This window comes from Alosa alosa, chromosome 13 (assembly GCF_017589495.1).
Source record: "Alosa alosa isolate M-15738 ecotype Scorff River chromosome 13, AALO_Geno_1.1, whole genome shotgun sequence".
NCBI classification, from domain to species: Eukaryota; Metazoa; Chordata; class Actinopteri; order Clupeiformes; family Clupeidae; genus Alosa; species Alosa alosa.
In genome coordinates, this window is record NC_063201.1 from 1,166,242 (window position 1) to 1,192,432 (window position 26,191).

At 40.8% G+C, this 26,191-nt stretch overlaps 3 protein-coding genes across 10 annotated transcripts; 2 read left to right on the plus strand and 1 right to left on the minus strand.

Annotated features, from left to right (window-relative positions):
* Window positions 1-12,223: 12,223 nt before the first annotated feature.
* On the minus strand, window positions 12,224-15,569 carry LOC125306127 (neurofilament light polypeptide-like). Of its 3 annotated transcripts, XM_048261301.1 has the most exons (5): window positions 15,497-15,569; window positions 15,220-15,370; window positions 15,030-15,063; window positions 14,471-14,610; window positions 12,224-14,215 (listed from the first exon to the last, which is right to left on the minus strand). In XM_048261301.1, exons 1-5 carry the CDS (start codon window positions 15,561-15,563, stop codon window positions 12,415-12,417), a joined length of 2,193 nt encoding a protein of 730 aa, XP_048117258.1. In that variant the 5' UTR covers window positions 15,564-15,569; the 3' UTR covers window positions 12,224-12,414. The 3 variants fall into 3 exon arrangements, with proteins under 3 accessions (XP_048117258.1, XP_048117260.1, XP_048117259.1); XM_048261303.1 differs by lacking the exon at window positions 15,497-15,569 and having other exon boundaries at window positions 14,471-14,656; window positions 15,220-15,254; XM_048261302.1 differs by lacking the exons at window positions 15,030-15,063; window positions 15,497-15,569 and having other exon boundaries at window positions 15,220-15,306.
* Window positions 15,570-19,580: 4,011 nt separating this feature from the next.
* Window positions 19,581-21,413, plus strand: LOC125306249. Of its 2 annotated transcripts, none has more exons than XM_048261506.1 (4): window positions 19,581-20,147; window positions 20,261-20,581; window positions 20,670-20,966; window positions 21,111-21,413. In XM_048261506.1, exons 1-4 carry the CDS (start codon window positions 20,063-20,065, stop codon window positions 21,236-21,238), a joined length of 831 nt encoding a protein of 276 aa, XP_048117463.1. In that variant the 5' UTR covers window positions 19,581-20,062; the 3' UTR covers window positions 21,239-21,413. The 2 variants fall into 2 exon arrangements, with proteins under 2 accessions (XP_048117463.1, XP_048117464.1); XM_048261507.1 differs by having other exon boundaries at window positions 20,261-20,419.
* A 997-nt stretch (window positions 21,414-22,410) lies between these two features.
* On the plus strand, window positions 22,411-25,796 carry LOC125306162. Of its 5 annotated transcripts, none has more exons than XR_007195510.1 (5): window positions 22,411-22,934; window positions 23,156-23,375; window positions 24,646-24,966; window positions 25,054-25,350; window positions 25,494-25,796. XR_007195510.1 is itself a non-coding variant. In XM_048261361.1 (4 exons), exons 1-4 carry the CDS (start codon window positions 22,438-22,440, stop codon window positions 24,701-24,703), a joined length of 672 nt encoding a protein of 223 aa, XP_048117318.1. In that variant the 5' UTR covers window positions 22,411-22,437; the 3' UTR covers window positions 24,704-25,031. The 5 variants fall into 5 exon arrangements, 3 of the variants coding, with proteins under 3 accessions (XP_048117318.1, XP_048117317.1, XP_048117319.1); XR_007195509.1 differs by lacking the exon at window positions 24,646-24,966 and having other exon boundaries at window positions 22,411-22,531; window positions 22,639-22,938; XM_048261361.1 differs by lacking the exons at window positions 25,054-25,350; window positions 25,494-25,796 and having other exon boundaries at window positions 22,411-22,531; window positions 22,639-22,938; window positions 24,646-25,031.
* The last annotated feature ends 395 nt before the right edge of the window (window positions 25,797-26,191 follow it).

Below are 26,191 nucleotides of genomic sequence, written 5' to 3' on the forward strand. Positions count from 1 at the left end.
AAAGCTGAGCTGTGCTTAAATTGTTCAATACATGATTTCATAACAGGCCACATATCAAATAAATGTTAAATATAGCCTAGATATCTGTAAATATTAGATGATCAGATGATTTACAGTTATATGTAATGTGTCATGTTTCATGTTTTTGTAATGTTTCATACAGTGATGCAGGTCTACTGCAGTGAATAGGCTAAATACAACTTTGATCATTTTTATAGCCTACTACTGTATAGTTAACGTTGGCCTTAGTGCCCTGACATGTGGCCTTTGTGCCCTCCACCAAATATGCCCAACTGAAGGCCTTGCCCCCAGAATGTTGAAATTCCAAGCCTGGTGTCATGTCACTCTTATGTCGATACTGTCAAGTAAAGTGTAACCAAAACATCTTCATGTCTGTTACATCTTCATGCAGTATCAGTTTCAGAGGACCTGTGTGTGTGTGTGTGTGTGTGTGTGTGTGTGTGTAGATAGATAGAAAGATGATAGATAAATACTTAATTGATCCCCAAGGTCTCAGTTACAGACATCACACACAACATGCACTAACAGCAGAAAAAGTAATAAAAGTATATAATATAAAAAACACAACTAAGTAATAAAGACAGTAAAAGATAAAGAATATACTAAAATACAAATTATACTAAATAACACTAAATCTACATCAAGTCTAAAACAGTATCCACATAGTGTGCTTAGGGGTGATTAAGCATGAGGCGCTTGCGATGACTGAGGCAGGGATGAAAGGGAAAGGGAATGAGGAAGTGCAACAGTGCAGGAATAAAGTCTAGAGACCAGCAGAAACTAAATATGGACATATCAGAGAGTAGACAAGGTCATATAAAAAAAACCTATAGAAAAACTATATCAGTGCAAGAATGGGTTGACGTAATAGGGTTACAGCCGTTATACGAGTATTGATAATAAAGCATTAAGTATTAAGTATATAGGTATAAGTGTGGCCATAATCCGGCTGTGGGATGGAGGGAGGGGTTATGCATATGTGCTAATATAGTATGCAAACAGTGAAGCAGTAAGACAGTGGTCAAAAGTGGCTAGTGGACAGACAGTACACAAACATGGAGAGGGTGGAGAGGCAGACAGACTATGCGGAAAAGTCTATCTCTCCTCTTCCCTTAGGTGAAGCGTGTGTGTGTGTGTGTGTGTGTGTGTGTGTGTGTGTGTGTGTGTGTGTGTGATACTTTGATTTACCCTGAGGGAAATGCCATCCAGTAGCTTACATGACACACATAAAAACATTCAAAACACTAATGATGAAAATACAATTGTGTGTGTGTGTGTGTGTGTGTGTGTGTGAGAGAGAGAGAGAGAGAAAGAGAGAGAGAGAGAGAGATGGGGGGGTTGAAGGTTTACAGATTGACTGGTCACTTTCAGAAATGAGCCTTAACATGACTTTAATTACTCATTTGTGTGGTTGTCACAAAAACATGCTTCTTTAAAATGTGAAAGTGCAAAAAAAGTGTTGTGGTCTGATAGCCTGTTGTGGGAAGTCTCACAGTTCTGGCTTTGATGGAAAAGAGAAGCTCTCCTGGAGCAGTCACAACTCATGCCTAGTCTAATAGTAAATACTATAGTAAACACAACTCATGACTAGTCTAATAGTAAATACTATAGTAAACACAACTCATGACTAATAGTAAATACTCTAGTAAACACAACTCATGACTAGTCTAATAGTAAATACTATAGTAAACACAACTCATGACTAGTCTAATAGTAAATACTCTAGTAAACACAACTCATGACTAGTCTAATAGTAAATACTATAGTAAACACAACTCATGACTAGTCTAATAGGAAATACTATATTAAACACAACTCATGACTAGTCTAAAAGGAAATACTATAGTAAACACAACTCATGACTAATAGTAAATACTATAGTAAACACAACTCATGACTAGTCTAATAGTAAATACTATAGTAAACACAACTCATGACTAATAGTAAGTATTATAGTAAACACAACTCATGACTAGTCTAATAGTAAATACCATAGTAAACACAACTCATTACTAGTCTAATAGTAAATACTCTAGTAAACACAACTCATGACTAATAGTAAATACTATAGTAAACACAACTCATGACTAGTCTAATAGTAAATACTATAGTAAACACAACTCATGACTAATAGTAAATACTATAGTAAACACAACTCATGACTAGTCTAATAGTAAATACTATAGTAAACACAACTCATGACTAATAGTAAATACTATAGTAAACACAACTCATGACTAGTCTAATAGTAAATACTATAGTAAACACAACTCATGACTAATAGTAAATACTATAGTAAACACAACTCATGACTAGTCTAATAGTAAATACTATAGTAAACACAACTCATGACTAGTCTAATAGTAAATACTATAGTAAATGTGCTAAGCTATTCAATTTGCACTGGCTCTGCCCTGCCTGGTATAGCTATTCTGTAACCCCGGCAACGCAGTCTAAGTCCCAGTGCATGGAATCACTCTGTGTAGGACATGTGTAGTGCCCCCTACAGGTTAAACGTTAAATAGCAGGACATTCAATGTTCCATCTCGCAATCCACCACTTTTCGGGCTGCAAACCTATGAGATTTAAACCTATGGTTAAGATTTAAGATTTAAACCTATGGTTAAGATTTAAGATTTAAACCTATATGGTTAAGATTTAAGATTTAAACCTATGGTTAAGATTTAAGGTTGCAGGGCCTTGCTATCTTCTCCTGGGCCCAATGGTGTGGCATGGCGGCTCCTGGATCGCTCCCTGGACGGCACTTGCAGATGGTCTGGTTGATGGTACTATTAGTGTTGTAACGCCATACTTCAAGACTTCACTTCAGCAAGGACGTGGTTGAAACGGTAACACACCGGTAGGCTAATGTTGTAAACTGTGGTAAAACAGGTTTTGTTCTTCTCAGGAACTCTGTGGCTTGAATGTAATGGCACATAACGGCGCACGGCAAATGGGACCTCTCAGAGCGCTGGTGAACGAACGAACAGAAATTTCAGGTTTTTGGCGAAGTTGCCACAAATTTGCGGCAAGGTCATTTCACATACAAATTAGGTTTCTGGCAAACAGTTGCGGTTAACTTTTGGTGATGTTGCAGCAAATTTGCAGCAATGTAATTATGCAAATTACTTTTGTCACCAGAAGTTCACTGGAAGTTTGCCATTATTGGCTAAGTGTGATGGCAAATCACTGGCGAACACATTTGCCACTAGTGGCAAACTTCTCATTGTTGCCAGAATTTTGCTGGAAGTTTGCCTCTAGCGGCCAACACTGGCAAACTTCTGCCGATATTTTCTAGTGAACTCTAGAAAATATCTAGCCCACAAGTCACCCACAAGTTGTCTGCAAATCTGCCGCAAAAATGTAATTTTTGTAAGGGAACATTCAGAAGGGATCCACCACATACTGTATGGATACAGTCTCACTCTTTCATATGACACCCCCATGAGCAATTCCATCTTAGAAAATGGGTGTTTTTTTTTTGTATTTTAAATTCCATAGGCTATATTGTAGATTACAGTTTTTCTTAGTCGCTTTGGTGCTTTTCTCAGATCAGAATGAAAATTCTCATAACTATTTGTTCAACCTCCACAACATTTAGTTATTTGTGCACATAATAGTAGCAATTTCTCCTTCCTATGAACAAATTGCAAATGCCTTTGGACATGTTTCAGTTGCTTTGTCATGTCAGTCAAAATGAACTATACTTATGGATGCTGAATAGTCGTTCCCAATAAAACTGACAGTCTTCGTTTCATTGCTTGAGCCATTACATACAAAATTGGTGAACTAGTTATCAAATTCTGTCACAATGCTGTAGAATTGCAAAGAGCGTAGAAACGTACGTATTCAGTGTCTTGTACTCACTCTGCTAACTACAGCAATTTCTAACTTTACTGTAGTTTTCAAACGGCTGTATAAGTAGTGTATAGTGCTGTCTTGAGCATGTTCAGGTAGTGTCACTGAGTTCTGACCTTTTTTGGATGGGAAAACACTGAGAGAATAAACTGCCATAATGAAGACATGACAAAGCCATTTGACTATCTTGTTCATAAATAATGGGGTCAAGACTTCTCATTTTGATGACACTGGCAGTTTTATTGACATAAATACTTGCTTTTGAGGTATGGGGCAGCCGTGGCCCACTGGTTAGCACTCTGGACTTGAGGTATGGGGCAGCCGTGGCCCGACCAGTGGGCCGCGGCTGAAGTGCCCTTGAGCAAGGCACCTAACCCCTCACTGCTCCCTGAGCGCCGCTGTTGTTGTAGGCAGCTCACTGCGCCGGGATTAGTGTGTGCTTCACCTCACTGTGTGTTCACTGTGTGCTGTTTGTGTTTCACTAATTCACCGATTGGGTTAAATGCAGAGACCGAATTTCCCTCACGGGATCAAAAAAGTATATATACTTATACTTAATGGACTATCCATTTTGAGCAAGTGACGTGCTTTTGCAGGTTATCCACTAGGTTTTGCAGTTTGCACTAATTGTTTTGAGAAATGCACTAACTGCTGTGCAAATGTTAATAGTGATGTGAGAAAAGCACCAAAGCGACTGAGAAAAACTGTAAAGCATTTCAGCACTAAATTCGGTCCCTTTCGCTCAAAAGTCATTTGGTGCGAGAAACTCCACCACATATGAATACTACAGTCTCCCCTCTTTCATATGACACCCCCATGAGCAATTCCATCGTAGAAAATGGGTGTATTTCTCTATTTCAAATTCCATAGGCTATATTGTAGTTCAGTGTTTATCAAAGTGTGGTCCGCAAGCAATCTCAAGAGGTCCGCGAGCAGACGTGGTAAAATATAATATAGATAAGTTGTTTGCAATATTGAACCAACTTGTATGTAAAGTATGCAACACTACCCATGTAAGCTATGCCACTTTAAATCATATTCTCCTCTGACACAATAAGCAAGGTGCAAAGACAATAAGCAAGGTGGTTCAGTGAGTAGTAGGCCTATTGTGTAATATAGCCTAGTAGGTCTACTCTTTTTTTTAGCTAGGTTGGTTAAGTGATCCTTGGTCTGAAAAGGTTTGAGAAAACTGTTTTAGATTAAAGCATTTCAACACTAAATGTGGTCTCTATGCTCAAAAGTCATTTGGCGCAAGAAATTGCACCATATATGAATACTAGGGTCTCCCCTCTTTCACATGACAACCCCATGAGAAATTCCATCGTAGAAAGTAGGCATTGGCAGGCGAATGCCTGTGTCATTGCGGAAAGGCGGTCAACACTGCCCCCTGGTGGTTGAAAATTGCAATATTTAATGTGGAATCCAAACTTAACTCCACCGCATTCTGAATGTTGTCCTAACTTCAGCCTTGTCAGCTACTCCCCTTCCTCCTCTGTTTCACTAACTCATATCAGCCCTTATCCAGCCCACACAGCATGCTGCCCATTCCCATCATTTGCATTCCAGGGCCAAGGCCAGCTACCAAACCCTCCTTGTGTGTCACTAGTTCACCCTTTGGATTGCTTAGACTGAGTGCAGAGAATAGCAAGTTTGGCTTAGTAGCTGGCCAGGGTAGCTGGACATGGTCCTGGGATGCCAATAGCGGGGATCACATGCAAGTGATTTCCACTGACACCCCTTATGGATGAGGGGTGATTTAGAGCTAATAGTGAAATGGAGGAGGTGCAGGGGAGGAGGTGCAGGGGCAGGGGAGGAGGTGCAGGGGAGGAGGTGGGAGGCTTTGCAACTCCAGCATGATGTAATGGGCAGTGAGGAGGGTTTTATACTCTACGAACGGAAGTGGGGTGAGTGATGGCTGTCAATCAACCCTATGGGCTCCTCGGGAACTTTGTTTAGAAAACATCATTTATCAGCTCTTAGTAGTAGGCATAGTGCAGGGCAAAGTAGTCAATCAAAATTTAAAAGCATGCATGAAGGATGTTTAAGCCAATCAACTCTAATGGGCCTACCAGATAAACACTAATCTTGAATGCAAGCCATGAGTAAGGGGATATTATGTTGTTGCTGTAGATGTTTTTCTGCTTCAGTCAAATGGCAGAGTTCATCTATTTTACTGTGTTAAACAATTCAGGGGGCAGTCGTGGCCTACTGGTTAGGGCTTCAGGCTGGGTACTGAAGGGTTGCCGGTTCGATCTCCGACCTGTAGGAGCAGCTGAAGTGTCCTTGAGCAAGGCACCTAACCCCTCACAGCTCCCAAATGCCGCTGTAGCAGGCAGTTCACTACTCTGGGTTAGTGTGTGCTTCACCTAACTGTGTGTTCACTAATTCACGGATGGGATAAATGCAGAGACCAAATTCCTTGTTTACGCAATAGGCATGGGCCAAATGATTTTATTCCGGGAATCAGTTCCCTTCACCTTCACAAATCGTTTGTTTGATTCATTCTTTCAGTTCCTTAAGTCAAATATGCTTTAGAACACCGTCTGGGCTGTCTTAAGTCAAATATCCTTTAGAACACTGTTTCATATGGTCTGTTACATCATTTATGTAAATATCAAGCACATAAGTGCCTTTTTCCATAAATATACTGAATGGAATGCAGTAAGAATCAAATGGTGTCTTCCAAGTTCTAGCGCTGGCAGGCAGGCACGTAAGTAAAGGCAGGCCTATCATTTTTTTACCCATGGCAACGCGGTTGCTACCTGCTGTAGTACTCTCATTCACGTTTTAGACTCAATCGCGATATACGGTCGAGGGAGATGAAGCTCTGTTCGTTTGTAGATAGATAGATAGATAGATAGATAGATAGAGATAGATAGATACTTTATTGATCCCCAGGGGAAATTCAAGGTCTCAGCAGCATACATACAACACAAACACATTCTTTAACAGCAGAAAGAGTAATTAAAGTATATAATATAAAAACAGAACTAAGCAGTAAGGACAGTAGAAGATAAAGAATATGCTAAATATACTAAAATACAAATTATACTAACACTTAAAGCAACACCAAAGAACTTTCCCTCTGTCGCACGCACGCTATTTGTTTATCCAGCACCAGCTTTGCAAATAACGATGTCCACAGACAAGGTAGAATATTTTGCATGACTTATAAAAGTACGATGTATTGCGACATCAGATGCAAGTCAAATTTGTAGTTTCTTATGTCTCATTCCATCGAACTACAGATCCGCTACCCGATCTGGCAAACTTACATAGTGCGGTTATAGCCGATAGAGGGCCACAAAGCGAATGCAGAATTGCCGTTCACCCTGTTACGAGTTGATGAACCACTGAAACGATTTTGGAAACATTATTTTAAGGTATAAAAAACTCTTTGGTGTTGCTTTAATACAATATATAAAAATATACTAAAATACAAATTACAAAAATACAAATTATACTAACACTTAATCTAAATCAATTCTAAAAACAGTATCCACATAGTGGTGATTAATAAATCAGAGGCGCTTTGCAATGACTGAGGCAGGGACTGAGCCTGTGATTCTCTGTGCATAGTAAGGTATGGTAAGGTGCTCTAAGGTGCTCTGTGTGAATGAGTGTCATGGTGGTAGTGCAATGATGATAGTGGTCATGGTGATAGTGCAAATGAGTAAGTCAACAGTGCAACAATGCAGAAATAAAGTAAAGTAAAGTCTATATATCTATATATTTAACTATTTAAGAAAATGTGGCCACAGTTCGGCTGTGGCATGGAGGGGGGGGGGGGTTATGCATATGTGCTAATGTGCTAATATAGCACGCATAAAACAGTGAGGCATAAAGACAGTGGTACAAGTGGCTAGTGGACAGACAGTACCAAACATGGAGGGGGTGAAGAGGCAGACAGACTATGCAGAGAAGTCTATCTCTCCTCTTCCCTTAAGCGAGGCATTGAACAGTTCAATGGCCCTGGGGACAAATTACTTTCTCAGTCTGTCAGTTGTGCAAGGCAGTGAGCGAAGTCTCCAGCTGATCAGGCTCTTCTGCTTAACAATAGTGCTGTGGAGTGGGTGACACTCATTGTCCAAGATGTTAATCAGTTTGTTCAGGGTCCTTTTGTCAGATAGTGAAGTGATGCACTCCAGTTCAGCTCCCAGTTCAGCTCCCAGTTCAGCTCCCTCTCACTCCAGTTCAGCTCCCAGTTCAGCTCCCTCTCTTTTATTACAGGACCATACAGTATGTTCTCTTGTTTTGGGAATCAGTTCTCGTCGTTCACCTTCAGGATTCGTTCTTTCTGACCGAATCAGTTGTGAACTGCCCATGCCTAATACGCAAGTATACTTGGCCTAGACACCTGATTTACATTTACATTCTGGGTGATCATTCAATGTTGTTTTTTTAAATTATTACTTTTTAAACATGTTTAAACTATTGCCCATTAATGCTTTTATGTAGTATTGCCTTGTGTTTTAATGTTTTCTTTTTTATTCTTTATCTGGTTTTTATTTTAAATCTGGTTTGGTTCTTAACGGGAGCTTTTACTGCCTAAAATATCTGATTTTTTTTACCGTTAGGGTGCCCTATTTCCACCCACTCACCCGGGACATCAACAGTTACACCGAGAATTAACAAATCAAAATTCCACTGGAGCTCCAGGCGGTTTTGTACACGCAGCCTTACAACACTGTTTACAGCTTTTCGAGTCATTGTACAATGTCAATATCACGGGACAGCTGTGGCCTACTGGTTAGCGCTTCAGACTTGAAACTGGAGGGTTGCCGGTTCGAACCCTGACCAGTAGGCACGGCTGAAGTGCCCTTGAGCAACGCACCTGACCCCTCACTGCTCCCCGAGCGCCGCTGTTGTTGCAGGCAGCTCACTGCGCCGGGATTAGTGTGTGCTTCACCTCGCTGTTCACTGTGTGCTGTGTGTGTTTCACTAATTCACGGATTGGGATAAATGCAGAGACCAAATTTCCCTCACGGGATCAAAAGAGTATATATACTTATATATATATATATACATTTTTACAGAGATACAGAGATGTCATAGAGGTACAGAGATAATTAACACACCCTTATTGGGTGGGTGCTTGCGTTTCTTTACGAATCCACTGTCTTGGTTTATATACAAATGAATAGGCCTAGCAAGTGACACATAAAAAGTTTCCATCACCAACTAAAATGTATTCCACTTCATCAGTCTCTTGTGCTGAATGCACGTAGCCATGCTTTATTTTTCATATTTATTTTCATTCCTTATGAGACTCATATGAGACCAAACTTAAAGTATATGGCTTTTCGCAGATATGGAACAATCCTGCCCTTTGAGAAGTGCTGCAACACAACATTGATTATACATGTATGTTATGAAGTTATTTCTTACACTTGCATTGGGTTATACTGCATGAAAGTTATATAGGCTACCTACACAGACTTATCACAAGGGGGCATGCTGTCCCTATTCTTGTTCATTCTGTCAAAGTAACTGTACTAACCACAAGCATATCAAGTTCTCAGCCACACTGTCACCCTTTTCACTCTTGTAAAGGTAAGGCCTTTGGTTAAACTCTGAAAATAGCTACTGTGAGACGGACCTGTATTCCTACCTCATGATAATATGATGGCGAAATCTCTCCTATTATACGGTCATACTACGGTATTTCTTTTTTTTTGTCATAGAGCACTTACTTTCATTTTGGATTAATAATAGAAACAAGCACAATGTCAAACTAAAGCTAAACCGTGGCATTTTGGGGAGGTGGGGTGAACTTTTTCAGTTTCAGTTAACACAGAACCTTAATAATCACAAAAACTCTTTATGCCAAAAATGTTACAAAACATAATCTAAATACAAAGTTTTATATATTTGTTTTTGTGAAACACAGAAAAAATATGTGCCTGACCCTAATGTTTTGTCATAATATTTCTCATGGACTTCCGGCAAACTGACAGCTGCTGCATGTATAGGGCCTAAGCAGACATGCTAAAAGACAACTGAACATTTGCTTTTGTTTTTTTACATATTTACAATGGTCTGTTTAATGCATAAAAACACATTGAATACATTATGGAAAAGAGGGATCCAATGAGAAGCCTAAACAACATTGTCCAAAGCCCTGAGATCTTGCTCTAGCTAAATTGTTCTTTGGACAGACTTTAAAAATTAATTCCCCATGATATCGATGTGCTGTGGAAGCTGGATACCGTGTGTGTGTGTGTGTTAATATTTTACAAACATTTTGTAATAAGACAGTCTGACAGTACTTTCTTCAAGACAAAGTGAACGGAATAATCTAATCACACTATCAGACGGGTGGGTACGAAGCTTTCAAGCGCTGAAAACGAGAGGATGTCTCAAGCCTTTACAGGGGGTGTCATAATCTTGGGTTCATAGCCTACACCAGACAGAGAGAACGGCCAAGAGTAAGGTAGCGCTCGCCATGAATTCAATTCTCTGTTTTTCCACGTTAATTTTCACCATCAGTGAGTAGCCTATACACCCGATCTGGAGTTTGATAATGAGAATTGCAGAGTGCAAACATAATCCTACTAAAGATTATTTGTCTCTTTAAAAGTTCTGTTTGTTCATTATTTTGTTAAATTTATAGTCAAATGAATAACATAGTGCTTTCACTCCATGGATGCAAATAAACATGTGTTATTTATTTTTACCAAACAAGCCTTGATATTTATGTTGCATGAGCGACAGAGTACTTTAAATATCAGTTAACCGTGAGACCCTGCAGAGAAATCAGATTGGGGAAAAAAACATAATGTAGTCTGTGTTTGAAACATAACAGAATTATACAACAGAATGTGTTAGTAGCCTGTGTGGGTGACCACAGCAAATGAGACTGTGGGTGAGAAAATGACCACAATGAAAACAGGTTTCTTGTGCACCAAACAATGAAAACATATCTCACAGGTTTCTTGTGCACAAAAGAATGTCAACACCCCCTGTGATAGCTTAATGGTCTGTTTGTTCTCTCTCTGTTATAGTCAACCCACTCCCACCCACCTTGGTGAGCCTGCACACTGAAGGCGATAAAGACGTGTCTAACCATGCATAGGCCATCTTCACCATAACCAGCTGTCCTCACCATACTAATGCACTCCATTCAACCTGCATGTTCTTCTCAAGTCAAACATCAACCTGCACATTCTTTTCCTCTTTTCAAGTCAAACATTATATCTCATCAAGTTGCACAAACTTGCATGTTTGTGCATTGCACCTTTGCAAATGCCACGGGCAAGTAAAACACCACAAGATGTCACTCGGCGACCACCAGTGCTCATGTGTCTCCATCTCAGGAAAGAGTCGTCAGTATATGCTTTGCACTTATAGTTTGTCTTCATATGTCTGTGTATTTATTTATGTATTTTTTACACAAAAATACTAACAGCTCCACCTCCATTTGGGTAAATGTGAATACAAGATTATTAGCCTGGCTATCACCTCACTGATTCTCAAAAGATAATTAATCTAGGAATACCTCATTCATCTCTGATTTCCAAGGGGTGTCACCAGCAGTGATATTAAACTTAAACGGGTACATTAAACTTTTACCAAATATTTCTGGAAATGCAAAGGTTCCAAATACAGGTGTTTAATCAATTCCAAAGAAGATTCAAGTCCATGTAATCTGGGCTAATAGCACCACATGAGAGCAGACATTGGTTGTGTTCAACAGCGCTCCTAACCCTACTCCCATACTCTCCTGTCCATGTCATCCTATAAAGCCAACCCCATGCTGGATAAGAGGGTTTCTGGTACATGGGTTTTCAGTGATTTTGGGAGGTGCTGTGAATTGAACAACTGCCAGACAGATCTGTAACTCAAATTCAAATGTGATCGTAGATTCATCTGTGTACATTCTCCTTCAGTATTTAATTACAAACACCTACCTACCTATCACAGTGTTATTTTTATTTAAACTTTAACATGAATTAATTGTGTGCATGTCTACAAAACAATGCACTCAAATCATGTGTTGTCCTCATTAGTTTCATCAGTCAACCTCTACAGCAGGCCATGTTTCAGTAATCTGGTGTGCAAGCAGGTGACCCACTGATGCACACGTCAGTAAGCTGTTGATGAATTTGTGTTCTTTCAATAGCAGACCTCAATAGCTACCGTATATTTGCAGACTATAGTCCCATTACTTTCAAATAACGTTTTTTTAAATACTATGTCCACCATTACCTTTAATCTATCAAGACCAATCTAAAGCAAAACCACTGTCTCCACTTCCCAGAATGAAAAAGAAGTGGCATACGCCAGCGCAACCAACATACTAACATATTAAGTTTCAAAACTTGCAAAAATTCAAATTCATGACTTCTGAATTAAACTTATTTCTTTATCATTTTAAAATATTCCAGCACCATCTTCATCATCCATGTGAACTTCAATGTGTTTCAAATATATAGCTTGGCCACATTTGTATTAGTCAGAATGAAAACAAGTCTTTCACATAGTCCTGAGTCAAAGGTTCGCTGGAGTTTAAGACCATGGGCAGCCTTCAGGGCGCTAAGAGTCAGACTGTGTATGGTCTACTGAAGTTTCTCTGTCCATAATCAAGATAATATCAGACACATGTGATTCAGCCATGTTACACAATGTTGAAGTTCCTGCCTCGGTCCCGTCTTCAGCCTTGACCTGATCATTGGATTTTATGCAACACAGTAATTCTTCATGACACTGAGTGGTTTTAACAGCATCATGTTCTAGATAAGCTTTTCTCCCAGGTGCACTGTCTACTAAAGTTTCTGTAGAACTCTCTCTCTGCATGATCCCAATAATATCAGAATTGTGTGATTCCGAGGTGTTGTGCAATGTTGAAGTTTCTGTCTCTGTCACATTTGTCATGTCTTCAGCCCTGACCTGTTCGTCTGCTTGTACGCAGCACAGTAACTTGTGCAAATAATCTCTTGTTGCATTTATGTCTATAGTTGGCAGGCGTTGGGCATGCTGTGGTGCCCTTAAGGCTGGTGTTGTTTGTTCAGGATGGTGGTTGGTTTTACTGAGGTCAAGTTCTAAGTCTGCTTTTCTCCCAGGTGTCTTCTGTTCTGAGATGGAACCTCTTTTTGACCTACTCCAAGAAACCTCTGGAACAGTTTTCATTTGGTTTTCCTTTGACTTCACACGTGAGAGTGGCACTCCATCGTTTGATGATTTGAAGTGGAAATCTTCTTCATTTCTCTCATCCTCCACACTTGTCTCCTCTTCTTCTTCTTCCTCCTCCTCCTCCTCCTCCTCCACACTTGTCTCCTCCTCCTCTTCTTCCTCCTCCTCCTCCTCCTCCTCCCCACTCATCCCACCAGAGCTCTCTGTATCATATGCCAGGGTGCCATCGCTAGACTGGGAGTCACTGCCCTGTTTACTGGTCTTCTTGCCCCATAGGAAGTGCTTCACCTTGCTGTGTACACCGTGGTAAATGTCCTGAGCTGTGCCAGTGGGGTCATCCCTGTCCTCTCTAGACCTCAAGGATCCTAATGAGTGTGGCAATTTGGCCAGGCTTCTCACTATTGTCCTCACAATGTCAGTGGCCGCAGAAGGGACGTGACCCAAACGTGCCTCCCCAGATATGGACTCGGACTGTCTGAGGACCTCACTGACCTTCTGCTGAGCCGCGATCTGGAACTGCGGACTCAAGATGTTCTGGTCAGCAGCCCTCGAAGCCCAGGCGGAGGGTAAACACACATCTTTCGGCACCCACTGAAAGGCCGGGGACTTGCCAGCGGAGGCCAGCTCTTTGAGCTGGGTCATGACGTTGTCCACAAAATGGCCGGTCAAGAGCGACACCTCCTCTTCTCTCTCTCTAGCAGCCTTGAGGCGTTCTTCCTCCTCTTCTTTCTCTCTAGCAGCCTTGAGGCGTTCTTCCTCCAGCTCAGCAGACTTGTAAGCATCACAAATCTGACTTATCACTTCATTTGTGCACGCTGTGGTGACCTCTTCCTCCTTGGATGAGGTCACATCCTCCTCTACAGCAGTGCTGGCTGCTGCTGCAGCCTCAGGTTGCTGACCGCCACTCTCCAAGGCGTACTCATCAGACGAGCTTTTGACTTCAGAGTCCAGCTGAGCATCTTCAACTGATGGGCAGCTGGCTTTGGTCATTCGAGCAAAAAAATCAGAAGAGTCCAGTCTCGCCGTGAGTACGTTCAAAGTGTCCTCTTCCAGTTGGAGGAAAAGCGCACTCCAACCTTCAGAGATGGCAGAGGATGAATCTTTCCCTGAAACGCTGCTATCCAAGGCTGCTGACAGGGCTAGTTTGACCTCCTGCACAATTTCTGTGATGACAACATTCCCCTGAGGTGATTCCGGTGGGGACCTGAGTAATTCAAATGAAATAAATCAGTAGAAATCAATCAAAACAGAATGGAACATATTGTATTCAATAATGTAATATATTGACCTTAAAATCATAAAATCATATAATGTCTAAATGCAGCTCATAAGCCTGGCACAAGTAGTAGCAATAATGATAATAAACTTAAGTTAATATTTATTTTATGACTTTCATAAATCCACGGTTGTTTTACATAGAACACACACAGAAAAAATAAGATCTGAAAAACATATATACACAGTAACAGAAGGTTGTGCTGCAGCTCTTGCACTTGATGTTTTTTCATGGGAGTTCACCAGTTTGCTCCTCTTGTAGGTGGAATCCGTCAACTGCTGCACAATCCCCACGCAAATCATAGCAAACTCCTTTCTGGTGATCTAATTTGAACACAAAGTAAGACACCAGCAGGTATTTTGGAATACACTGCAAAAAGTGTATGATACTAAATAAATAACCAGAAACAGAAGTGTGTATAGACACGTGTTCACCTTGCACCTCATTCATTCATTCTCTTACAGAGGTATAGTTTCTATGTTTATGGTTTTGTTATGAAAACTCATTATTTTATTGTTGGTATTTTCAATTTGTCACTTGATGCTGTTGGCATACTATATTATGCTTAATGTAAACTTTTCAACTTCATTCAAAACTTTTTTTTTTTTTAGTCATTTATTTTTTTAAACTAGTGTTCATACTGTAGACTAGTGGCCTCTGCTGAATGCATAGCCAGAGAAATGAAAACTGAGACAGTACAGTAGCTAGACCTACTAGAGACTATACCATATTTGACACTCACATTATCCAAGTCTTTTGTCAAAGTTTGCCATTGCCTGAAAAAAAAAAAATCAGGCTATGACATGAATCGATTGTCAGGGTAAGGTCGGTAGCCTAAATGATCAGATATGAAAAGCATAGGCTAAGAGGCTATGTGATAAGGCCACTGATGAACTGTGGCTCACTAGGAGGAAAACTTAGCCTAGGCCTACTTGTTGCTGAGGTTTTCAATGATGGCGATGACTTCTTCACAGGTCTTCTTATCAAGATTCACAATTCTTCGGTTCTGAGGAGGGTGTGTAGGCCTAGCAATGTTATGGCGACCGCGGCCAGAAATATTTCTCAAAGCCATTTCTGGAAGATCTGAACGTCAAAATAACATTATATTAGATAGAAAGCTAGTGCTACATCAGGCAGTTGTAGGCCTGTGTTTTATCTTGACTAATTTATTTTGTTATTTCTACAACTTCTTCCCCTCAATTAACTTACAGCATAGGCTAACAAATGTGTGGATAGGCCTATGTCTCAGATCAACCGACTGATCGACGAAAACCATGGAAACGCTCTGTTAAGTGGAATGCGATGCATCAGTGTTCGTTTTGAATCATCACTCTATTTATCAGGCAGGGCAGAGCCATATAAAGGTATATGGCTCTGAGGCAGGGATTACGCAACCTGCGCTCTAGAATCCGAGGTTCTGTGAGACAGCGGACGGCAAGGTTTTTTAAAGCCACCCTTAAAATATCATTTTTTGACCTTGATATAACGTTTCCAAAACCATTTTGATAACCTCATGACATCATGACGAACAGCACTTCTGCCATTGTCTGACAGGGCCTAGCCTACTCTACTCACCGCCCCTCTGTAGGCGATTACCAATCTAGCAATTATTGCACATTTCTAGTTTCGGACAGGAAATTGCTTCCGAGATCTTTCTTTACAGACTGATGTCGGTCCATTCCCTCTATATTGTGTCGGTGTTAGGCAAATCTTTATTGCAAAAGACGCATTGCCTATTTAGCTTAAGTCGTTTATTATTGCGCTTCTCAACCTCAACTTGTTAAGTGTAGGCCTACCTTGCCCATTATTTTTTGCTTCACACATCTCTACACTGTGTCGACAATCCATAGCCTAGGGCTAGGCTACTAAGTTAGACCAAAGCCCGTTTACGTCCTATTAGACATTCTCTGGTTGGACGCAAGCGTCTAGAACAGGGGTCGGCAACCTATGGCACGCGTGCCACGGGTGGCACGCCGCGGAATAAACACTGACACGCTGGCACCTTAGTATTATTACGATACTCACTTTATCTGTCCTGTTTAAAAAATAAAAGCATCTGCCTCTTTGTCTGTGAGCGTTTGAATGCCGGCACTAGGACCCGGAGGACACCACTGCGTGGATTTGCGTTAAATTGCAGGCGCGCGAATTTCAGATCAAAGTGTGTGACGTGACCTAAGCGCCCTGTCCGCTGTCTTCGTGCTGACTGAATGACAGAGCATGATATTGTGAACAATGGCAACGCCGGCTGCTGAAAAGGCTAAAACTAGGCCATTCCAGTCCTGCTGGACACAAGAGTTTGGTTTTGTATTTGTGAAGGACCGTGCTGTGTGCACTTTATGCTGTGAGAATGTTGTGTGCAGAACTTCAAGTGTTAAGCGTCATTTTGAGACGAAGCACGAGAAGACCTTCAAAGATCAAGCAGACAAAGTAGAGTCAATTAAACGTGCTGTGTCCAGATATGGAAAACAAGCTAGCTCCTTCAAGGTTTTTACCACTGCTAAAAATCACGGGACAGAAGCAAGCTATCGCATTGCGCATTGCATTGCAAAGCATGGGAAGCCGTTTACGGATGGCGAATTTATTAAGGAGGCTTTTCTCAGTTGCTCAGATGTTCTTTTTGAAAGCTTGCCAAATAAAGAAACCATCAAGTCACGAATAAAGGACATTCCCACGTCAGCTAGAAGTGTTCAGCGACGTATTGATGAAATGGCTGAAAATGTCAGAGCTCAGCAAACAGCTGGATTAAAAGATGCTGCGGTATTTAGCATTGCACTTGATGAAAGCGTGGATGTGAATGACATCCCGCGTTTGGCAGTCATGGCAAGGTACTGTGATTCAACTGTCAGAGAGGAACTATGCTGCGTGAAGCCAATGCCTGACACTACAAAAGGTGAAGACGTGGCCAAGGCATTAATTGAACATTTTGAAGAACGAGGGATTAACATCAGAAAAGTGTTTGCAGTGACCACAGACGGCGCCCCCGCTATGGTTGGGAGACACAAGGGAGCTGTCAAACTGATTGAAGAAAAAGTCGGCCACCCCATCATGAAACTCCACTGCATAATACATCAGGAAAATCTGTGCGCAAAAATGTCAAATTCGGATCTCAATGAAGTTATGGCCTTGGTGACAAAGATTATTAACTTCATAGTGAAGCGATCTGCACTGACGCACCGGCAGTTTCAGTCCCTGCTCGAGGAGCTGGACAGCGAATATACAGATCTGCCTCTCCACTCAGCAGTGAGATGGCTGAGTTGCGGAAAAGTTCTGGAGCGATTTGTCAGCTGCTTTGATGCTATCAAGGCCTTTCTGAATGAAAAGGGCCAAAAATATCCAGAACTGGAGGACGAGAAGTGGATTGTGAAACTTATGTTTCTGGCGGACATTACGGGACATCTGAACGTGTTCAATCTCAGACTGCAAGGTGCAGGACAAACTGTTTTGGACATGTATGAGACATGGACGGCTTTTGTCGGTAAGCTGGCAGTATTCTCAGATGACATTTCCACCTCCACGTTCCGCTACTTCCGACACCTGAGAGAGCTGTCCTCCCTGCGCAACATCAGCACCGCTGAAATAACCACGTACATGCGTGTGCTGGAGGCGGAGTTCACCACGCGATTTGTGGATTTTAAAATGTACGGACCAATGTTCTCTATCTTGATCAAGCCCGACAGCTTTGATAGACTTGATTTGGATGCCACTCTGATCGACTGGATGGATACAGAGGACATGGAAATGCAGCTGATTGAGCTGAAGAGCTCAACACTGTGGGTGACCAAGTTTGCAGAGCTCAGAAAACAGTTGGAAGCCACACCAGTGAAAGATCACGGAGCCCACATCCTCACCTGCTGGGCATCTACACCTGAGAAATTCAGCTGTCTCAGGGGCATTGCACTGGCGCTGCTGTCAGTCTTCGGGTCAACATATCTCTGTGAGCAGGTGTTCTCACACATGAAACATGTGCTCAGCCCCACCCGCAGTCGGTTAACAACGGAGCACTCTGAGGCCTGTTTGCAACTCAAAGTAACTAACTACAAGCCCCAGATCACAGAGCTAAGTCAAGCAAAGCAGGGCCAGGGATCACACTGACTGTCTGGTAGGCAACTGATAATTTGATGTTGCCTCAGCCTACACTAGTTTTAGTTTAAATGTGTAGGCTAGCTGTTTTTCAGTCTTTGAAATGTTGATGTGGCTATTTTGTTAAGAATACAGATACTGTTATTGTTGAGAATAAAATTCCAGGTATATTGGAAATGTTTTTGTATTTTGTGTCATAATTTAACTTTGCGTTATCGTTGATAATGGCACACTAGATGAGAAGAAAATTTCAAACTGGCACTCCATGTTACAAAGGTTGCCGACCCCTGGTCTAGAACAACTGAAGTGCGGTGAAAGGGTGAGCTATTTCTCATATGGACCGACTGCCCCCTAGTGGACAAGTCAGCGTTAAAGTTTATTTATGTCAGACATGTCTTTTGAATTTATGTAGGCCTATTGAAACCTAAGCCCACGCATGACACCCTATGTCAAGTAGGCCTACCCTATAGGCTGCATAACATTATGATTATGGTATTTAGCAGACGCTTTTGCCCAAAGCGACATACAAATAACAACAATACAATAGTTAAAACAGTAAACAATTTAAAACGTTGGTGAGACTACACTAAGGAGAACAGCAATAATAAACAACAATGTCAATTCAATCAATAGCCTAATGAAAATAAATAAATAAATAGGCCTACTATAATATACAAACCATAACGCATAAGAAACGCTTAATAAACTAAGTGCATATTGAACAGATATGCCTAGACCCCTCTTGAAAGACCCAAAACTATTACAGGAACGAAGAGCACTGGGCGACTCATTCCACCAACAAGGAAACAATGAGGAAAAGAGTCTTGGATTTGACATGTTTTAGGCTAAAAAGCCAAATAATATCACATACACTAACACGGGAGTCGGAACGGATGTAAATTAAGCTACATTTTAAGGCCAATTGTGTACAAGTGGCCTTAAAATGTAGCTTAATTTACGTCCCGTGTTAGCGTATGTGATAGGCCTATTATTTGAGCTGGATCATGACATTAGGCTAAACAGGTGATATGTTCTCTCATTAGTTTGAAATCTGGGATTGGCCACCTGTTTGCTCCTTCCCCAGCTGTTTTTAGCATCTATTAATTTTAAAAAGGAAGGAGGGGAAAATAGGATATCCATTTTTGCCATATACATTGCTCTAAGGAACATCAGGGACGCCGGCAGGAATGAATGTTGTGGTAGGGCCCACGCACAACCATACAGAATTGTGAGAATCACGATATGGACATATAGAAATCCAGATAAAACATTATTTAGCCTAATCTCAATTAGGCTATGCCATTTTGTCATAGGATAAACTAAATTAATTAAACACGAAAATGAATGTTAAATGAATGCCTATGACCACCTGTCATTGCAGCAAGAGAGGAGATCTTTGCTTCCAGATGTTTTTCTCCTGCTTTTAGTCAAATGAGCGCATGTTTTAGTAATAGGGAGGCATGATTTAATAAAAGGAGCGTTAAATTATGTATCTTATGGGGAGCGCATCATTTAGTAGGCTAGACTACAATAAGCGCATTATAATAATATGAGTGTAGGCCTACTATTTAATAGATAAGCTCCCGGACTTGACGCTCAAAAAAAAATGATAAGGCTCTAAACTTTGGCGTCTCTCGACGCGCGTCAGACTTCTGCCCCCTTAAAATATGAGTGAGAGAAAGAGAGCGCGCATGAATGTGTCGGTGTGGCTATGCATGTTCATTTGAGAACATGCTCTCAGTGGATACGCTCATCATTTTAATTATAAGCACCGCCAGTGGTAAGTGAATTTGATATAAACTAATAGGCTATGCGGTATTTTCGTATTATGCCTTTGCAGGGAACCTGTATTTTGTATGAAATAATAATAATAGTGTTTGTCTACTCCTACAGTGTTTGCTGTTGGGTGGCACAATCCTTCCCCAATCATTTTTGGGCGGATAGGACATAACGTGACACTTAATACTCATGTTAAAGCCTCTGGGAGCTCGACGTTCACCTGGTACCGACAGAAACTCAGTGGAGAAATTGAAATGATTCATTCTGCTTCGTGTGAGAACAAATTACATTACACGGTGGGCATGTCAGACGGTATAGGATTTATGACGATCTACAACACACTTGTGACAGATTCCGGGAGTTATTTCGCAGTATCTAGGGCGAGAAAGACCAAGGCTTTTTTAGGCACTTCATACGTGAACTTAGCTGTCACAGGTATGGTGGTTTTAAATAAAAGACTTTCAGATGCATGAACATTGTAATCGTCAAGTGGCTTAATATTTCCGTCGCATGTCTTTTTCAGATCACACTCCGCTTATTCGTCTGTTCTATGGGTCCGGAATCGCCAAGACGCACGTTTTCCAGTGTGAGATAGTGGGAGCGCGCGCTGACTGGAGTAACCCTTACTGGGAAATAACAGAAAATGGACATGTGAGAAAAATGAAAGGAGTTGGAAGTGGAGGAATAGATGCGGACGGTCGCTTCACACGATGGTCTGTGGTTACATTGAGCTCAGACAAGTCGTTCTCTTTGACCTGTCTTTCTAGCCACAATCACACTACAAACATGATCAAAACCGGTACAATTGACATGTCCAAAGGTCAGTTTTATGAAATACCCCCTACTAAATTTCCCTTAGAATAAATTAATAGCATCCACATTTTTTTGTTTTGGTGTGAAACCCTTGCATTTGGTGCATTTTGGAAATGTTGTTTCATACAAATATTTCTCCTGGTTTCCACAGGTGCGTCTGTGTGCGTTTTCACCTACTTTCTGATCACACTGGCTTGTGTTCTGATTCTGCTCACAATGGTGCTGACTGTGCTTTCGGCCTGGAGGATCCGCCAACGTAGGCTTGAAAGAGATGGTTAAAAGGCAGCCTTTCGGCAACTTTCACCTTAATATAGGCCATATTATTGTTGTTGTTTTTATTATATTATCATTATTATTATTGTTGTTGTTATTAATGTTGTTTATTTGCCTTATATCCAGGCCTATCGAAAATGTAGCCTAACACTGATTGCTGAAAATAAATACGATTTCTTCATTAAGCAGATGTTGTCTGTCTCTGCCCCTATAGTACCTCAACACGTCATGATTTTTTTCTTATCACACCATCAACGTTTCCGGTTGCAGACTGTCCTAGTTCTCCAAACTGTAGGCTACCGCTAAAAATGAGCATCATAATCTTCTTTATCATTAGAAAACGTAGGCTATGAACAAGTGGAGTAGGCCTAGCTTTCAATGTGTTTCAATAAAAACGTAGTCCCATACAAAAATCACAAAGGATAATTACGTATTGATCATTTCTAAACAAATCATAGCAATAGGCTACATAAACTGAAATAAATAATATAGTAATATGCATGTGTTTGGGAACAATATTTCAGGACCCCAAACTTGCATAAAGACCTTAAACTGTAAAGAGAAGCATTTCCATATTTTAACTCAACAAACCTTGCACCATAGAGGCTTGTGCATATTGATGGGGGGGTTTTGTCTGTTATAAACCAATCAACTTTTATTCAATTCCCATGCCACAATCGTTTGACTAATTTAGGAATACCCATAACAGTTGGCTTCAGGCTGGATGGTTTGTGAAAAACATCTTCACCTTTTAGTTTAGCAGCACGTTGTCTTGACATCACCTTCAACTGAAATGAATGTTTTATCTGTTTCTTAAATGATTGCTTAATATAAAAAGTAAGCCATAGAACATTGTGTAGAATGCGTCTAAAATTAGGATCACTTGTAAAACAGCAAACGCTGCATGTTACATCATAAGATGACTATAGAGCACATAGTGGCCTATATTGTGGTCAAACAGTGATTCGGTCCTAAAGGAGCCCTTGCACGTTTTGTGGTCTACGCCGTATTTACCGAAACAGATTTTGCTGACAAGGAGGTTAGATTAGTGTTGTTCCATAAAGGAAAGGAGGTCATAAAGTCATGCGCAGGAACACAACCTCACAAACTTTTATGTGGGTCGGTCATTGCACTCGGCCTGCATGTTCAGCAATGTTCGTCTTTTTTTTGTGCCACGATGTATTGGTTTCCCCTTGTTTTACTTTATGTTTTACTTGTATGTAAGTAGGCTAAATGTAAAATACCTCTGTGACACGCTACCTCTATGGCTAGGCTACAGCACAGCCTACAAAACTGCCTGTTAGTTTTATGAATCAGTTTTGTGCATCTCAGATATTCATTTGCCATTTTGTCAGCTGTATTCTAACCTGGTTGTGCTTCTATTTCCTTTTTCTCTTTCTTTGCAGATGTCAACCCACAGATCTTTTCTGAGCTTGGCGACAATGTCTCCATCTCGTGCCGGTACTCGGCCAAAAACCAGTGCCTAATGAATTGTTGGGCGAGAGTCACAATGAACGGTTCTCTGGAAACCGTTCACACAGAAAGCGAGAAACGCAGTCGTTTTTCTCAAAGTCATTCTCAGGACCCAGCCATGGTTGAATTGAATATATTTCAGACTGAAATGGTTGATGCCGGCCGTTACTACTGTGGAATGTGGCACGCCGGCTATTTCCAATTTGTTGGCGAGGGAACATCGCTGCTTGTAGGTAAATTTCGTGTTCTCACCCCGACCATTCAGATTACTTTCGCAAAAGTAGGCAAGGCTACCATCTAGCCTACGAGTGGAAAGTAATTCGCGGTTCCGTTTATTGTTATTATTATTATTATTAGTAGTAGTACTACTACTACTAATAATAACAATAATAATAATAATAATAATAATAATAATAATAATGTGTTATTATTACTACTGTTATTTTGCAGAGGAGAAGGTCTGGACCAACAGAAGCCAGGTTATTTTGCTGAGTGATAGCGCTGTACTGGAACATCCGTTGCGCAGAAGCGAGCCTTTGACGCAGGTGGAGCTGCGCTGCCTGGTCACTGGTGTCAGCTCTCCAGAGATCAATATTGTCTGGCGATCCTCTGGCGGAGCAGAGGTGACTGGGCGTAGGGCTGCGTGGGAGTCCACAGGCTCGAAAGAAGTGTAAGTTTTAGTGCTGCAAAAATACTGTTTATGTTTATGGATAATGTTAGGATGAATGCGCATATATGCCATAGCCTATATGCTAATTAAATGCAAATCTGTAAATGTAGGAAACGTGTAAAACCAGTTACAGCTAATGTAGGCTACAAATTTAGACTACAACGTTCATATTTTAGAAGTGAGTGTAAAAGGCTATATGTGCCTGACACAATGTACCCATATTTTCAGCATTCGTCCATTTAATGTTACAATTTGTAAATAATTTGCTTTAAGCCTATAATCAAAAGTATCAAAATCAATTGTATACAAGTGGCCTTAAAATGTAGCTTAATTTACGTCCCGTGTTAGCGTATGTGATAGGCCTATTATTTGAGCTGGATCATGACATTAGGCTAAACAGGTGATATGTTCTCTCATTAGTTTGAAATCTGGGATTGGCCACCTGTTTGCTCCTTCCCCAGCTGTTTTTAGCATCTATTAATTTTAAAAAGGAAGGAGGGGAAAATAGGCTATCCATTTTTGCCATATACATTGCTCTAAGGAACATCAGGGACGCCGGCAGGAATGAATGTTGTGGTAGGGCCCACGCACAACCATACAGAATTGTGAGAATCACGATATGGACATATAGAAATCCAGATAAAACATTATTTAGCCTAATCTCAATTAGGCTATGCCATTTTGTCATAGGATAAACTAAATTAATTAAACACGAAAATGAATGTTAAATGAATGCCTATGACCACCTGTCATTGCAGCAAGAGAGGAGATCTTTGCTTCCAGATGTTTTTCTCCTGCTTTTAGTCAAATGAGCGCATGTTTTAGTAATAGGGAGGCATGATTTAATAAAAGGAGCGTTAAATTATGTATCTTATGGGGAGCGCATCATTTAGTAGGCTAGACTACAATAAGCGCATTATAATAATATGAGTGTAGGCCTACTATTTAATAGATAAGCTCCCGGACTTGACGCTCAAAAAAAAATGATAAGGCTCTAAACTTTGGCGTCTCTCGACGCGCGTCAGACTTCTGCCCCCTTAAAATATGAGTGAGAGAAAGAGAGCGCGCATGAATGTGTCGGTGTGGCTATGCATGTTCATTTGAGAACATGCTCTCAGTGGATACGCTCATCATTTTAATTATAAGCACCGCCAGTGGTAAGTGAATTTGATATAAACTAATAGGCTATGCGGTATTTTCGTATTATGCCTTTGCAGGGAACCTGTATTTTGTATGAAATAATAATAATAGTGTTTGTCTACTCCTACAGTGTTTGCTGTTGGGTGGCACAATCCTTCCCCAATCATTTTTGGGCGGATAGGACATAACGTGACACTTAATACTCATGTTAAAGCCTCTGGGAGCTCGACGTTCACCTGGTACCGACAGAAACTCAGTGGAGAAATTGAAATGATTCATTCTGCTTCGTGTGAGAACAAATTACATTACACGGTGGGCATGTCAGACGGTATAGGATTTATGACGATCTACAACACACTTGTGACAGATTCCGGGAGTTATTTCGCAGTATCTAGGGCGATAAAGACCAAGGCTTTTTTAGGCACTTCATACGTGAACTTAGCTGTCACAGGTATGGTGGTTTTAAATAAAAGACTTTCAGATGCATGAACATTGTAATCGTCAAGTGGCTTAATATTTCCGTCGCATGTCTTTTCAGATCACACTCCGCTTATTCGTCTGTTCTATGGGTCCGGAATCGCCAAGACGCACGTTTTCCAGTGTGAGATAGTGGGAGCGCGCGCTGACTGGAGTAACCCTTACTGGGAAATAACAGAAAATGGACATGTGAGAAAAATGAAAGGAGTTGGAAGTGGAGGAATAGATGCGGACGGTCGCTTCACACGATGGTCTGTGGTTACATTGAGCTCAGACAAGTCGTTCTCTTTGACCTGTCTTTCTAGCCACAATCACACTACAAACATGATCAAAACCGGTACAATTGACATGTCCAAAGGTCAGTTTTATGAAATACCCCCTACTAAATTTCCCTTAGAATAAATTAATAGCATCCACGTTTTTGTTTTTGGTGTGAAACCCTTGCATTTGGTGCATTTTGGAAATGTTGTTTCATACAAATATTTCTCCTGGTTTCCACAGGTGCGTCTGTGTGCGTTTTCACCTACTTTCTGATCACACTGGCTTGTGTTCTGATTCTGCTCACAATGGTGCTGACTGTGCTTTCGGCCTGGAGGATCCGCCAACGTAGGCTTGAAAGAGATGGTTAAAAGGCAGCCTTTCGGCAACTTTCACCTTAATATAGGCCATATTATTGTTGTTGTTTTTATTATATTATCATTATTATTATTGTTGTTGTTATTAATGTTGTTTATTTGCCTTATATCCAGGCCTATCGAAAATGTAGCCTAACACTGATTGCTGAAAATAAATACGATTTCTTCATTAAGCAGATGTTGTCTGTCTCTGCCCCTATAGTACCTCAACACGTCATGATTTTTTTCTTATCACACCATCAACGTTTCCGGTTGCAGACTGTCCTAGTTCTCCAAACTGTAGGCTACCGCTAAAATGAGCATCATAATCTTCTTTATCATTAGAAAACGTAGGCTATGAACAAGTGGAGTAGGCCTAGCTTTCAATGTGTTTCAATAAAAACGTAGTCCCATACAAAAATCACAAAGGATAATTACGTATTGATCATTTCTAAACAAATCATAGCAATAGGCTACATAAACTGAAATAAATAATATAGTAATATGCATGTGTTTGGGAACAATATTTCAGGACCCCAAACTTGCATAAAGACCTTAAACTGTAAAGAGAAGCATTTCCATATT

Coding starts and splice junctions, on each gene's coding strand:
- LOC125306127 (XM_048261301.1), bottom strand. CDS start 15,563: ATGGTTTTCGTCGATCAGTCGGTTGATCTGAGACATAGGCCTATCCAC. Junction 15,371..15,496: donor CACATTTGTTAGCCTATGCT/GTAAGTTAATTG, acceptor TTTGACGTTCAG/ATCTTCCAGAAATGGCTTTG. Junction 14,611..15,029: donor TGACAAAAGACTTGGATAAT/GTGAGTGTCAAA, acceptor TGTTCAAATTAG/ATCACCAGAAAGGAGTTTGC.
- LOC125306249 (XM_048261506.1), top strand. CDS start 20,063: ATGTGTCGGTGTGGCTATGCATGTTCATTTGAGAACATGCTCTCAGTG. Junction 20,148..20,260: donor AATTATAAGCACCGCCAGTG/GTAAGTGAATTT, acceptor CTACTCCTACAG/TGTTTGCTGTTGGGTGGCAC. Junction 20,582..20,669: donor CGTGAACTTAGCTGTCACAG/GTATGGTGGTTT, acceptor TGTCTTTTTCAG/ATCACACTCCGCTTATTCGT.
- LOC125306162 (XM_048261360.1), top strand. CDS start 24,448: ATGTGTCGGTGTGGCTATGCATGTTCATTTGAGAACATGCTCTCAGTG. Junction 24,533..24,645: donor AATTATAAGCACCGCCAGTG/GTAAGTGAATTT, acceptor CTACTCCTACAG/TGTTTGCTGTTGGGTGGCAC. Junction 25,351..25,493: donor TACAATTGACATGTCCAAAG/GTCAGTTTTATG, acceptor TGGTTTCCACAG/GTGCGTCTGTGTGCGTTTTC.